This window comes from Ooceraea biroi, chromosome 1 (genome assembly GCF_003672135.1).
Source record: "Ooceraea biroi isolate clonal line C1 chromosome 1, Obir_v5.4, whole genome shotgun sequence".
NCBI lineage: Eukaryota > Metazoa > Arthropoda > Insecta > Hymenoptera > Formicidae > Ooceraea > Ooceraea biroi.
This window is the reverse complement of record NC_039506.1, coordinates 12,714,807-12,729,572: the sequence shown is the minus strand read 5'-3', so window position 1 is coordinate 12,729,572 and position 14,766 is coordinate 12,714,807. Positions and strand designations below refer to the sequence as shown.

Here is a 14,766-nt window from a genome sequence, read left to right as displayed (position 1 = left end):
ATAATAAGTAAACAATTTTTCTAATTGTATTTTAATACAAATATTTTAATATACAGGGTGTCCCAGACCTACCGTATCACCGGTTAATGGTAGATTCCTGAGGTGATTCTGAGACGAATGTTCCTCTTGCAAAATGTCGAGGGTGGCGTAGTTTCGACACTACGAAGGGTTGTAGTTATCCTATCCTTGTGTAGAATTTTCCCGCGTTTAGTGACGGTGAGTCGAAGGGGTCCCGCGCATCGCGCACACTTCAATTTGATCTTAATTTTTCGCGGCTGTTCAAATTGAAGTGTGCGCGATGCGCGGGACCCCTTCGACCCACCGTCACTAAACGCGGGAAAATTCTACACAAGGATAGGATAACTACAACCCTTCGTAGTGCCGAAACTACGCCACCCTCGACATTTTGCAAGAGGAACATTCGTCTCAGAATCACCTCAGGAATCTACCATTAACCGGTGATACGGTAGGTCTGGGACACCCTGTATTTAATTAGAGTGAATATTATTTGTCTTTGGTGTTATCGAAATATATACTTCGTTTGCAGGAACATATTAAATGTCACTCTATTAACATAAAATAATGCATTTTTATTGTAATAACGTTTTTGTACGAATTTTGCATAATAAAATATTTTTCTGTTAGTCTTTTTTTACAAACAGAATTTATGGATTATATAGCTAACTATGTTATATAAAATATATAGTATGAACTACAACAAGAAAAAAAAGGATTCAGTACACTTGAGCGTTAAAATTCTTAAGAATAAGTTATGTTGTATTTTATGGATATTTGTTAGCTAATGAATATTGTTCAAAACGTAGTTATTTATATTCGATTTTTTTTAAGAAATCGAGCCTTTATTACAAAATAATTATAAACATATGTTAATCTTCTAAGTATTTGCCATTATTTTCTAATTATTTTAAACTTTTCTTAATTATCGGGCTGGTGATGATTTCCCTCTCGAAGAAAAGAAAATAAATAAAGGCACAATTTCAAAAAAGTACCGAATTTATTTGCGCACCTAATATGTCAATATAGAAATTATAATATGTCAATATAAAAATTGGTGATTCTAAACGGAAAATTTAATTCATTCCCTCTCCATTTCATCGCTTGCTACATTTCGTTTCGGTCCAGAATAATAGAGACCCTCTAATAAGAGTCACGTAACGACGTTCTGACTTGTGATTGGTGCCGCCATATTCTGTCGGATACTAATAGATACACAGATGTCTATACTATACTAGATCGCTAACTTGGTCAAAAGAACTGAGGCTGGCCGGATCTCCGGTTTCGGCCATGACACCTGACAGAACATGGCGACAGTGCGTGTGTGTTAGCGCGTACGTGTTGTGTTGCTCGTGTATTTTATTTTGCAATTGCAAATATAAAATAGCAATGCCGAACAAGTGCTGCATAAAAAATTGTAACAATACAAATAACAAAGGGTATCATTTATTTCAGTACGTAGAATGCATTTGTTTGTAATAAATAAGTAATTCGATGTTTGTAAAGGTTATGTTGCAATTAAACATTGTAAATATTGCAGATTTCCGATGAAGTTTCCTGATATGTTACAAATATGGATGAACGCAATCGGAAGAGATTTTATACCAAAAAAGAGTATTGCAATTCAAAGCTGCTATGAAAAGTTTATTGGTTAAAACTTCGATTACAGCGTCAGCGACAGCTAATTGTGTCACATTTGACTCAGACAACGATGTACAATTTAAATTGAGATGGGCGCAGAAAAAAATGTGCAAAATTGGCATGACAACATTAATAGCGCAGACTGCGATATATATAATGATGGTTTGTTTGATGACGATCAAGATGGAGAACTATATCATAGTATCCCTGGGAATGAAAGTAGTTTTCTGAAAGATAACATTTTATATTATATAGCGGGTTTCATAGTTAAAACAATGATTCGTACATTAACATGTAAAAGCTGCATTGCCAACATTATAAGAAAAGTCAATGATAAGAAACATAATAGTTTGCCGTACACCATATTCGTAGACATAAAACAGAAGGGAGGTTTAATATACGCATCGAATGATGTGTACAAAATTGTCTGTGCCACAGACACAGAGTTTCGTCAATCATTAACAAACAGTCAAAATAAGCTACCAAATAAAGATGCATATCGTAAAATCATTTGTCGCATTACACGCAGATATGCATTGGACATAAATGTATTTCCTACTAATAAAGATTGTTACGAAAGATTCGAGTTGGGTATAGATTCACCACACCGCCTACAATTAATAACTATTATTTGTCGCAAATATTTAACGATTCGAATGTATTCACATGCGAATACGTTAAACAAAGACGTCATAAATCCCGTTAGCAAACGACGAAAGTTATCAAAATTGATATTGTTTCAGAATACATAAGATTGTATTTCTTGTATTATATAGACAACGTAAACATGTACTTTCCTTTTCGTATACATTTTAAAATAAATATATACTTCATATATTTAATATAAATATACTTTACTTTTGATATGTTTATATTGATTTTTATGTTAACCTTTATCATACACAAACAGCAAACAGCATAAAGTTGAAGACTTCGCACTTTTCGCACTTGTTGTTTGGTTATATGTATAATCTCACGATGTCACACATACGCGCTAACCACTGGATACTCACATACGCACTATCACACACGCACTGTCGCCATGTTCTGTCAGGTATCATGGCCGAAACTGGAGATCGGGCCAGCCTCAGTTTTTTGTACTCCAAAGCCCGTAGTTAGCGATCTAGTATAGTATAGACATCTGTGAATAGATATAGTATGTCTGTGTATGGCTACCGCAGTTGTGTGTGCATAAATATATCGCTCTGTTTTGGGTCAGGTTAGATTTCCGACAAAACATGGTGTCCATAACCTAACTTATAAGAGTCGTTGCGCGACTCTTATTAGGGTCTCTACAGAATAAGACATTGATGCGCTCACTGGAAACTAAATAATCAAAAAACGTGAAACTAAATATTGATCGTAATTGGTCGATTCGCTTACTGTTTTAAGCCGGTATTCATAGGCTGCTTTCCTTTTAAGAGACACAATTCGACACAGATTATACACTCGACACAGTTTGTCACAGTACAATGGAATGCGGTATACGCAAATTCTAAATGGAAAGTGATGTGTATCGATTTGTGTCAAAAGTGTCGACTGTGTTCCCTAAAAGGAAAGCAGCCATAGTCCGTTCTTATATTAAGGTTTTATGTGATGTAAGATATCATGTCTTAGATGATTTTAAGATATTTGTTAGCCAATCAGATAATTGTATTAGTATCTAACAGGTAACAAACCTATTTCGTTATAAAAATAGGCTATGAATAACCTCCCTAAAGTCTTAAGGCTGTGACACACGAAAAAACTAAAGCAATAAGACTTAAAACTTAAGAGATGCGACCAACCAAGTTTTAAGTTTTAAAATAGCTGCTTACGTTCTCGACTGTGATTGGTCGCATCTTTTAAGTTTTAAGTCTTACTGCTTAAGTTTTTTCGTGTGTCACGGCCTTTATTTACTACTTACATTTTTTTTCTTGTGTGAAGACTTAAAAAAGTATAATTTATGAATTTATTGTTATAATACACACAAGTAATCCTGATGTTTAATGTTTCTTAATTATTACTTATCTAATGACATAATTTTCTACTTGCGAAAATAATGATTTTTAGTTTATGATACATCTCGAGTAGTAAATCATGAGGATTCGTTGATATTCGTTTTATTAACGTAGTACAGAAAGCCATCTTGTCTACAGTAGCAGCTTCTCTCATCCGGTACACGCGGTCGACATTTATACATGTACACTGAAGTGCATAAATGAAGTTCCTTTTCGGTGTAGATAGGTGCAAGTAAGCGCGCCATCTGCAGACTGCATGGCGCGCCTACTACCCAAAGACCGAACGCATGTCTGTATACTATTAATCATAGCCAATAAAGAAATTAAAACTAATACAAATAACTGAGACAATTATATATTAATGTTACAATTTTTAACTTAACAATGTAACTGCAATATACATATACGCCTGTTATATCGCAATTACATTATGAATTAAGTGGGAAAATATGTATAACATTGATGTTATGTATATAATTACAACTTTGTGCTGTAATAATTAATTATAGATACATAATATATAATAATTATATTACAATACATAATATAATAATTATAATTATATAAATTATTACAATAAATTATTTTTATATAATTACAATTATTATACAGGGTGAGTCATGACTTACCGAATACCCTGTCTAATTATATAAAAGTAATTTATTGTAATAATTGATATAATTATAATTATTATATTATGTATTGTAATATAATTATTATATATTATGTATCTATAATTATTATTTCAATCACACAAAGTTGTAATTATACAGGGTGTTTCCTAAGTAAGTAGACAAACTTAAGGAGGATATTTCTTGGCTTATTTTAAGAAGAAAAGGTCATATAAACATATGTCCTAAACTGCTTTGTTTTCCAAAAAAAGTACATCACTGTTTTCGTTCACTTTTCGGATAGCGTGCTTTTGCAGTACGAGTCAACAGCGGTGGGGATGGAGTGGGGATGGTCAATTTTTGAACAGGAAGTTTGCCAATCGATGGATCGGTCGAGGTACTCAAAGACCAAACGATTTATGGCCTGCAAGATCCCAAGACTTAAATCCAGTAGATTTTTTCTATGGGGACAGCTTAAATCTTTAGTTTACGCTACACCTATTCAAAATGAAGAAGATCTCAGAAATCGCATAATAGATGGATGTGAAAGAATACGTAACACTCCAGGTATTTTTGAGCATGTACGTCAATCAATGGAAAGAAGAGTTGAGGCGTGTATCATGGCTGCAGGTGGACATTTTCAGCAGTTACTGTGATGTTATTATTTTTCTTTTTAGTTACTATTTTCTTTTTCGTTATAATTTTTCTTTTTGGTTACTATTGTTTTTCATTTGTTTCATTTGCAATAATACAAACTGTTCTATAATAAACGAAAAGTGAACGAAAACAGTGATGTACTTTTTTTTGGAAAACAAAGCAGTTTAGGACATATGTTTATATGACCTTTTCTTCTTAAAATAAGCCAAGGAATATCCTCCTTAAGTTTGTCTACTTACTTAGGAAACACCCTGTATATAACATCAATGTTATATTTTCCCACTTAATTCATAATGTAATTGCGATATAACAGGCGTGTATGTATATTGCAGTTACATTGTTAAGTTAAAAATTGTAATATTAAGATATAATTGTCTATAAGTTATTTGTATTAGTTTTTTATTAATAACTTTTAATAAATAATTAGCAGCTAAACTTTTTTGATTACTCGAGGAGAGGGCCCAGACAGCACAAGGATGTCCTAAGGACATCCGAAGAACATCCAGGACGTACATGTGTGATATCCTGAGGATATCCCATTTTAATCCTCGGATCTCCTCTGGATGTCCCGAGGAAGAGGAAATGATAGCCGTATACGATCCTCTGGAATATCGAGGGAAATCCTATGAAATATCCTAAGGATTTCTATAGGATATGTTTGGGATATTATTCGTATGTTTCAAGGACGAAACCCATACAGCACAGAAGCTCCAGGGGACGTCGCAGGGACGTCCACAGGATATATGTCCTAATTGATTTCTGTGCTGTATGGGTATTTATCAATTCTATATATCAGTGCCTCAAAGATAGACAGAGTTAAGTCACATTTTTGTAAAAAAATAGATTTTTATATTTTATGAATTACTCTCTAAATTTCGTGTAGTGGAATCTCACTCTTTTGGAATGATATATCACTTCAAGCAATAATGATTTCAAAAAAAAAGAAGAAAAGAGTACTGGATCGGTTTTCCGGATGGTTATTTATAAGGTGATAATGCAAATGTTTCTTGCGAGAACGTCACACCTGGCCTGGCCATCTATCGGTCGCTTGGTGAATTAGAGGCGGGAATCTCAAGGTATCCTGGATGTGTTTAGAATAATTTTAGGACGTTATAAGCTATCTAACATAATATAGACAGGCCATATATTTTACAAACATCCTGTGGTTATCCAGTGGATATTTATGGGATATTTATATTTTATTACAATATTCAAAATTTTTAATTATGTTAAATATTCTACATAATTGAAAATAATTATAAATGCATACTAAATTTTCATAAAACAAATTTAGAATCATATCTTAAAACATCCTCGAAATATCCTGAATCGTCCTGGACATATTCAGGATGATCCTGAGGACATTTTGTGCTGTCTGGGGGACTGTGAAACATATGTTAAAGTCAAGACGATTCACCGCATGATTGTCCTATTCCAAACATATTTATCGTATTATAATATTCCGAAAAGTTTTTTTCTGTTAATTAAATTAAATTATAATGCGCAATATACAAAATACAAATATGAAAAAAATCAGAATTATTTATAGGATGCGAAGATTTCTTCTCTTTATATTTGTGGTTCTAAAAAGATTGTTTTGTTTGGCACTATGGGATGAATTTTAATTTTGACCCAATCACTCGTATGCACAATCACTTGATAGGTGGTGATCATGGGTGTCCGTAGGTGGAAGGCAAGACTGGCCATTTGCCCCTATCAGCAAACAATTAAACATTTGTCCTTGCTTGAAATAAAGAAAGAAGATGCCATATTACAAACGCAATGCACATCTACCTTATCGTGATGAGAAAGTTTTTACTACCAAAATTATAAATTTTAAATTATAAATATTTTAATTCTACACTGAGAAATTTTCCATCGTACCATATTATATTACATAATTATAATTATATAAAAATACTTTATCGTAATAATTTATTTGATACGAAGAATCGATAATTATGATTTGATTTTAATACACTTTCATACAATTAATATTTATGACATGTTATATAATAATTATAAGTAATTATTTTGCAATTTTAAATTAAATATAAATTATTAGAATAAATCACTGTTATATAATTATATAATAATTGTAATTATATTAAAATAATTGATTGTAATAATTTATATTTAATTTAAAATTGCGAAATAATTACTTATAATTATTATATATTGTATGTCATAAGTAATAATAGTAATTGTATCAAATTGTTTTAAAATCAAATCATAATATCGATTCTTCATATAAAATGCATGGTCGGGCAATATATGTGCTGCGGGATTAGCCATTTTTACGCGTTTTAACTTATTTTATTGGCTATGATTAATAGTATGCAGACATGCATTCGGTCTTTGGGTAGTAGGCGCGCCATGCAGTTTGCAGATGGCGCGCTTACCTGCACCTATCTACACCGAAAAGGGACTTCATTTATGCACCTCAGTGTACATGCTTAGTCCCTCGTTACGCGCCTCACGTGTCTTGCTAATCACGACTCCATTCGATGTGAGTTTCCATTCCACGATATCCCTTACGCTTGGTGTTTATGGTGCAAGTATAACCGTAATTGTGTGAAGCGAAAATATGGCGAGGTATGGACAGCGACCTGAAAATGCTCTGAAACGGGCAAATGGTAAGTTCTAAACGATTATGATTTCGCTTAAGGGGATCCTGGAGTGGCTAGTTAATTCCTTCGCGGCGTCTGTATTACCAACGGAATGAATGAGTTTTTTTAATAAATCTTTTCATTGATTGAGCAGAATGAAAAATCCTTTTACCCGATATCAAAGACCTAATCTTGTGCTTTGTTTTACTCTTGGTCACGATTTCACATTCACAAAAGTTTTATAAACACTAATCTTTTTTACTACGCTTATAAATTCATTTCTAAAAGCGTCCTCATGTTTCTTTATTCTGTTCCGAGTTGGGAGCCACTCTATTTTGTACGTACGAAATGTAAAATTGTGGTCAATAAGCCAAGAAGAAAACTGTAATTTTAAAACTTTTTCTCGTTTTTCACATAAACTCCATTAGTCCCGTATTTATTATTACCTATACTTTAATCGTGGAAAAGGAATTTTCATTCTATGCAATCAATAAAAAGATTAGTGTTTACAAATTTTTGGGTAATACAGATGACTCCAGGATTCCCTTAATGTCTGAGATGTTATACGACGTGATATGACTGATGGTATTGGATCCATTCATCAAGAATATGCTCTAAAGAAAAAGATAATCTTCGTTCTCATCGCAAAAAATACGTGAAAAATATAAGATCGTGTTCGCTTGTTATTCTTATAATTACACGTTTTATCGCAAGAATACTCGCCAGGATCGTACATAAAACTGCTTTATGTTTCCACATTTGATTAAAGTATGGGTTGCATATCGTTATGGTAAGATCTAGAAATGTGAAAACTGTTACGCTATATCGTTATGCAACTTTCGTATCGAGTATTTTACATACATTTTATATGCTAGAAACAAATATATTTTGCTCGCAAAATAAACGTTTTGTAATATTGTAGACCTTCGTGTTTTATTACATCACACAAGAGTTACACAAATACTTCATGTGTGTGATATTTAAATTAAGATGGATGAATGAATCAATTAGAGTCAATACGTTCTTTCAAAAATTTTCTTTTTTTATATCTTTTCGGTTGATTACATATTTTTGTTTGAGATTCAAATATTACAGTAGTCTCATATAACTCGAAGGGAAAAGATACATTATGCTTTGTATGAATTCGCGAAAGACCAATTGTATAGATTATGCATTATATATTCGGTGATTTCCTTTTCAAAAGATTGAACTTATTTTCCTTTATTTATTTTCTTTTTTTCGAAAGAGGACTCGTTAGCTGCTCGATAGATGGAGAAAAGTATTAAAAAATAATGGCGAATATTTCAAAAATTGACTTGTTTATTACTTGTTTTGTAATAAAGGTTCAATTTCTTCTGAAAAACATCGAATTAATTTGCACATCTAATAATCTTATGTTTGTGTATAGAATTATTCATGAATTTCAACTTTTATACATAAGTAAACTCGCAAATCTCTTATCCTAATTGCATATCATAAGGATTAGCTATGTTTTGTATATAACATGTTATATGGGGTTTATTTACCCCAATATACGAGCATTGCTATAATTTTTCTGCCTTGTTATATGACATCGCGTTATATGAAGGGTTATTGTACTCGTATATCATGGTACGGGTAAAAGGAATGCACGTCGTATTATTTTTAGTGATAATTACTTTTAGTTTTAATTACTTTTAGTTTTAATTATATTAATATTTTGTATCTGTATATGCTTTTTTTGTTCTTTTATTGGAATGTATTAGAATGTATTATTTCTATTTGTTAAGAATAAAAGTGATTGTATAGTTTGGTAGAATTTAGTTTAATTTAGGATTTTATACGTTCGCGTGAGAAGTCTCTGAAATCATATACAGTCACTTTTATTCTTAACACTATTATTATTTCCATTTCTTCTTGTTTTTAAATCAGTTGACTCAAACATTTTTATCTAAAAAGAATATTTTTTCTTTTTAAACAGAGTTTATTGATGTGGGTAAACCAGCCCGAGCATTAGACACATTACAAGAAGTCTTCCGTAATAAAAAATGGACGTACAATTGGCCGGAGTCTGTGTTAGAGCCGATAATATTCAGATATTTGGATCTCTGTGTAGAACTGAAAAAATCGCACATAGCGAAGGAGGGCCTGTTCCAATACAGAAACATGTTTCAGTCTGTCAATGTTGGCAGCTTGGAAAACGTGATACGTAGCTATCTGAGAATGGCTGAGGAAAAGACTAACGCAGCGCGTAAACAGAGTCAGCAAGCCGTAATTGATATCGACGATCTTGATAATCTTGCCACGCCTGAGAGTATCCTTCTGTCGGCTGTCAGTGGAGAAGACGCGCAGGACAGGAGCGATCGTACTATTTTGACGCCTTGGGTGAAGTTCTTGTGGGAGTCGTACTGCCAATGCCTGGAGTTGCTCAGAACTAATGCGCACGTGAAGACTCTCTATCACGATATTGCGCGTATGGCTTTCCAGTTTTGTCTCGAGTACAATCGTAAGACTGAATTTCGTAAATTGTGCGAGAAGTTGCGAAAGCATCTCGAGGAAATATGTAAACTGCCGCCGCTTGTGTTGAACGTTTCCATGAACAAGACGGAGACACAACAGTTAAATTTAGAGACTTGATTGAACCAATTGGATTCTGCGATACAAATGGAGTTATGGCAAGAAGCTTTTAAATCTTCGGAGGATGTGCACGGTATGATGAATTTAACGAAGAAACTTCCTGTACCAAAAACTATGGCTAATTACTACCAGAAGCTGGCTATGGTGTTTTGGAAAGCTGGAAATTATCTTTTCCATGCAGCCGCGTTATTCAAGTTATTGCAACTCTCGCGTGAAATGAAGAAAAATATGTCCTCGGAAGAGCAACAGCGAATGGCGAATCGTGTCTTGTTGGCTACATTGTCAATACCATTACCGTCCGCACATCCTGAATTCGATCGTTTCATAGAAACCGACAAAAGCCCGTTAGAAAAGGCACAGAAACTCGTGACTCTCTTGGGACTCTCGCAACCACCGACGCGTATCTCTCTATTGAAGGACATTGTGCGCTTGAATGTTGTCATTCTTGCGTCGCCGCAGCTACAGGAGCTGTATTCGTGGCTAGAAATAGAGTTTCATCCATTGGAATTTTGCAGCAGAGTTGATTCCGTTATTCAAATGTTGCAAGCGGACGAGAACAGTTCACTAATCCAGTATGTGCCAGCCTTGTAAGATGTGACGCTTGTACGTCTTGTTTATCAGGTCTCGCAAGTCTACCAAACCATACAGTTTTCCAAGCTTTTAGAACTGGCCAAGTTCACTACTGATTTTCATTTGGAACGGCTCTTGGTAGACTGTGTACGCTACAATGACATGCAAATCAGAATAGACCACGGTAAATCGTGTATTCATTTCGGAGTAGATCTTTCAGAGGCCCAACGGGAGGACCATCCGGATGGTCCGATATTGCAAGCGATGCCCTCTGAGCAAATACGTTGTCAATTAGTGAATATGGCAACTGTATTACATCGCGCAATCAACGTGATCAATCCTAACAAGAAGAAGCTTGAGCGCGAAAAGCTGCGCAGCGCGATGGTTGCGCACTATCACGAGACTAAAATGAAAGAGCATCAGAGAATCCTTGGTCGACACAAGATTATCGAAGAGCGAAAAGAGTACATCGAGCACATCAATACCGTGCGCGAAGAGGAAGAGATGCGTCGACAAGAGGAGCTGCAGCGGCAGCAGATGCTAGTCGAAAAGAAGCGACTTGAACAGGAGCGCGAGGAGCGTGAGAGAAAGCGTCAACAGAACGAGATTCAGCAGATTAAAGATCGTCACCTCAAGGAAAAGATGCAACAAATCTCGCCGACAAGCCACGGACAGAAGGTATTGAAGAAGCTGGACGAGGACGAGATCAAGAAACTCGACGCGGAACAGATTGCTGCGCGAGAAGCCGAGGAATTGCAAAAAGAGCGCAGAGAAATGCAACAAAAACTTAAGTCCCAGGAGAAGAAGGTCGATTACTTAGAGCGTGCTAAACGCCTTGAGGAAATTCCGTTATTAGAGAAGGCTGTGGAAGAAAGAATGCAACTGGCGAAGCAGCTTTGGCATCAACAAGAAGACGAACGGATCGCCGTTGCCATTGAAGAACGACAGGAAGCTGTTGCTACTCGAGAACGCCTGGCACGAATGAAAGAGGATCACGACATTTTCCTGTCCAAGATTCTGGCTGAACGTAGGAGTATATACTTAGAGAAACTACAAGAGTTTGAAAAATTGTCAAATGAAGAGCGCGCCAAGCGGTTATTAAAACGTAAAATAGAGCGCAAGGCTGAGCGTAAAATGAAATGGGAGAAGAAACGCGCCGAAGCTGCCGAACAAAGACGGCTAGAAGAATTGCGCATCAAACAAGAAGAGGAAGAGAAACGTCTAGAAGAAGAAAGAGCCAAAAGAGAAGAGGAAGAGAGAATCAGACGAGCCGAGGAAGAAGCCAAGGAAGCCGAGCGTTTGGCTAAGCTTAAGAAACAAGCTGAAATTGCCAGAGCCAGGGATGCCGAAATCGAACGTAAATTGGAAGAGGAACGTCAGAAAGATAAAGAACAAGCATCAATGTGGCGGCGTATGGATAGAGATCACGATCGTGATCGCGAACGTGATCGTGATAGTTCCAAATCTGGTAAATATATTATGATTTATAGATACTTCTCCATTTATATTATTCCGTAAGATTTAATTTTGATTGTTTTCATTTATATTACAGCAACAGAGTCATGGCGACGTAATCCCGATAAAGATTCTGATGGACTCAAGAATGAAACAGAACGTTGGAGGAAACGTGATGATAAAATCGAAGATTCTTCATGGAAGAGAAAGGAACTGGAACGGCGGGATACGGATAAGTGGAGAAGAAACGATGACATGGACAGATGGAAGAAGGACACTACAGAGAAATGGAGAAAGGACGATAACTATGATAGAGATGATTTGAGAGATCGGGACAGATTGGAAAACCGTGGTTTTGACAAAAGAGACGATCGTGACCGCGATCGTGAGCGCGATCATGACCGTGACCGTGACCATGACCATGACCGTGACCGTGACCGTGACCGTGACCGTGGAATAGATGGACGTGGTGTAAGTATATGGTGTAAATACAATAACACTTTGGATGTGTAAGGATCAGTGATGATTTTCTTGGTGAAATAAATTCACTATGTAAATAATGATATATTATCCAATCTAAATGTTATATAATTTTATTACTTTGTTAATTATTTTTTATTCATTTTGTTTTACAATAATCGTAATGTTTATATTTTATTTATTCTATATTATTATATTCTAAATGTACTTGTTTTATTCTTTTCATTTTATTACATTTTTCTCAGCGTATTTTACCGTGTATAAGGTTATAATAACTGAAAACTACATTATAATCAAATCTTTTACATTAATGTAAATAGTAAAATCTATAAAATTTGAGTAGCATCTAACTACATTAATATTATGTAATCATTAAAATATCTTATATATAATTTTTTATTAATATTATATATTACGTATTGTTAAACAAGATTAATTTGATTACTTATTTTCTTTAATATATTTCTATTTATTGCGGTTACAGATACGTGATGTGCCACGTGAACGACGTGGTTTTCGTCGTGACGAACCAACTCGCAGTACCAATCAAGATTGGCGAAAACATGATCTGCCTCAGGACTCCCCGAGAGATTTACCCAAGCGCGAGTGAGTATCCAAATAGCATCGAATATTGCACAATGTGTATTAATAATAATGTGCACAAATTTTCAGCAAGTATTACGAACAATGAATAAAGGTTTACTCTATAATTTTAATTTTTCGCATTTTTTCTCGCAGACGAGATGATCGTAAAGATGACAGACTTCCATCTAGACTTGATGATAGAAGACGACCGTTAGAAGATGATGGTTGGTCAAAAGTCAGTCGGCGCTAATATCTAACACCCAATTAATTATATAATCATTTAATATAGAAGCAGATCATACTATAAGCAGATAGATTTTTTATTTAATAACGGAAGGCTATTAGTTTTTATTGTTTTGTGCATAATTTTATTCTTAATATTCTTAGTAGACAGTAAAGTGAAACACATCAGGGAAGGAGCAGAGAGTTGCAACTCTTTCTCATATTTACGCGAATTAATTATTAACGATTATTTATGTACCTTTTTCAGAGAGGCCCTGTTTTACTATCTTGAAAAATAAGGCTATGCATAAGATAATAAAAATTGTGGAAGGAGCGGTGTGCGCACGCACATGCATGTTGTATGTATGTATGTATGTATGTATGTATGTATGTATGTATGTATGTATGTATGTATGTATGTATGTATGTATGTATGTATGTATGTATGTATGTATGTATGTATGTATGTATGTATGTATGTATGTATGTATGTACGTATGTACGTATGTACGTATGTACGTACGTATACATATATGTATGTACGTACGTACGTACACATACATATTTAAGCAGGAATATAAGAATATGTTGATTTCATTGTACAAAGCAGAAAAAGTGACAGAGCTGCATATGTGCGTGTGTGTATAGAACAAATGTATGTATAAGACCTGTACATGTACTAACCCAATAAACAAATTGTTAGCAATATGTCAGCAGATCGAAAACAAATTTAATCAGAATGATACAGCAGATACAGTGCCATCTGTGTCCGCATTAAGCTTTTGTTTTGTTGCCAAATCCTGCTGACATAATAAAACAGCATATTGGAGGCAGAAACAGCGCAAATGTGGACAAATGTGCGCTGCAGAATGGTTATACCTACAGATTTGTTATGTTTCTGTTGCTATGTTGCTAACAGTATTGGAAAAGACAAAACCTGCGCCAAAGCTGCAGCATTTCTACTAACAAAATCTGTAGCAGACTCTGATGATATTTGTTTTCGACAGAGTTGGCTATTGGGAAATCTGATTAACTAACCGTGAACAGCAAAAGTTGAAAAAAGATTTGGAGATATTAAAATTCTCTTGTATCCTATTACACTTCGTGAAATTCTTTTACATTTTCCCGTATTTTTTTCACACATGCTTCCTTAACAATAAAATGTACGATTCCTAGCCATGAGAACTTGCGAAGTAATTACTGTAATATACATACAATTGTATAATATATGAGTTATTTGCGTTAAACGACTTTTATATACATGTAAGGATTTTTAAAAGAAAAAGAAATAAACCATGTACGAGG

General features: G+C 34.5%; 1 protein-coding gene and 2 long non-coding RNA genes across 3 annotated transcripts; 2 read left to right on the top strand and 1 right to left on the bottom strand.

Moving 5' to 3' along the window:
- The first annotated feature begins 1,292 nt into the window (after positions 1 to 1,292).
- LOC105275947 lies at positions 1,293 to 2,232 on the top strand. The gene is made up of 2 exons (XR_003406551.1): positions 1,293 to 1,469; positions 1,556 to 2,232. It is a non-coding gene; the product is annotated as an uncharacterized LOC105275947 (long non-coding RNA).
- LOC113561996 lies at positions 1,650 to 4,036 on the bottom strand. The gene is made up of 2 exons (XR_003406552.1): positions 3,040 to 4,036; positions 1,650 to 2,797 (listed from the first exon to the last, which is right to left on the bottom strand). It is a non-coding gene; the product is annotated as an uncharacterized LOC113561996 (long non-coding RNA).
- A 3,325-nt stretch (positions 4,037 to 7,361) lies between these two features.
- Positions 7,362 to 13,905, top strand: LOC105275948 (eukaryotic translation initiation factor 3 subunit A). Its single transcript, XM_011333171.3, is given in 5 exon segments — positions 7,362 to 7,560; positions 9,494 to 12,187; positions 12,272 to 12,645; positions 13,139 to 13,260; positions 13,393 to 13,905. Coding segments are annotated over 5 exon segments (3,336 nt in total). The 5' UTR covers positions 7,362 to 7,511; the 3' UTR covers positions 13,490 to 13,905.
- The last annotated feature ends 861 nt before the right edge of the window (positions 13,906 to 14,766 follow it).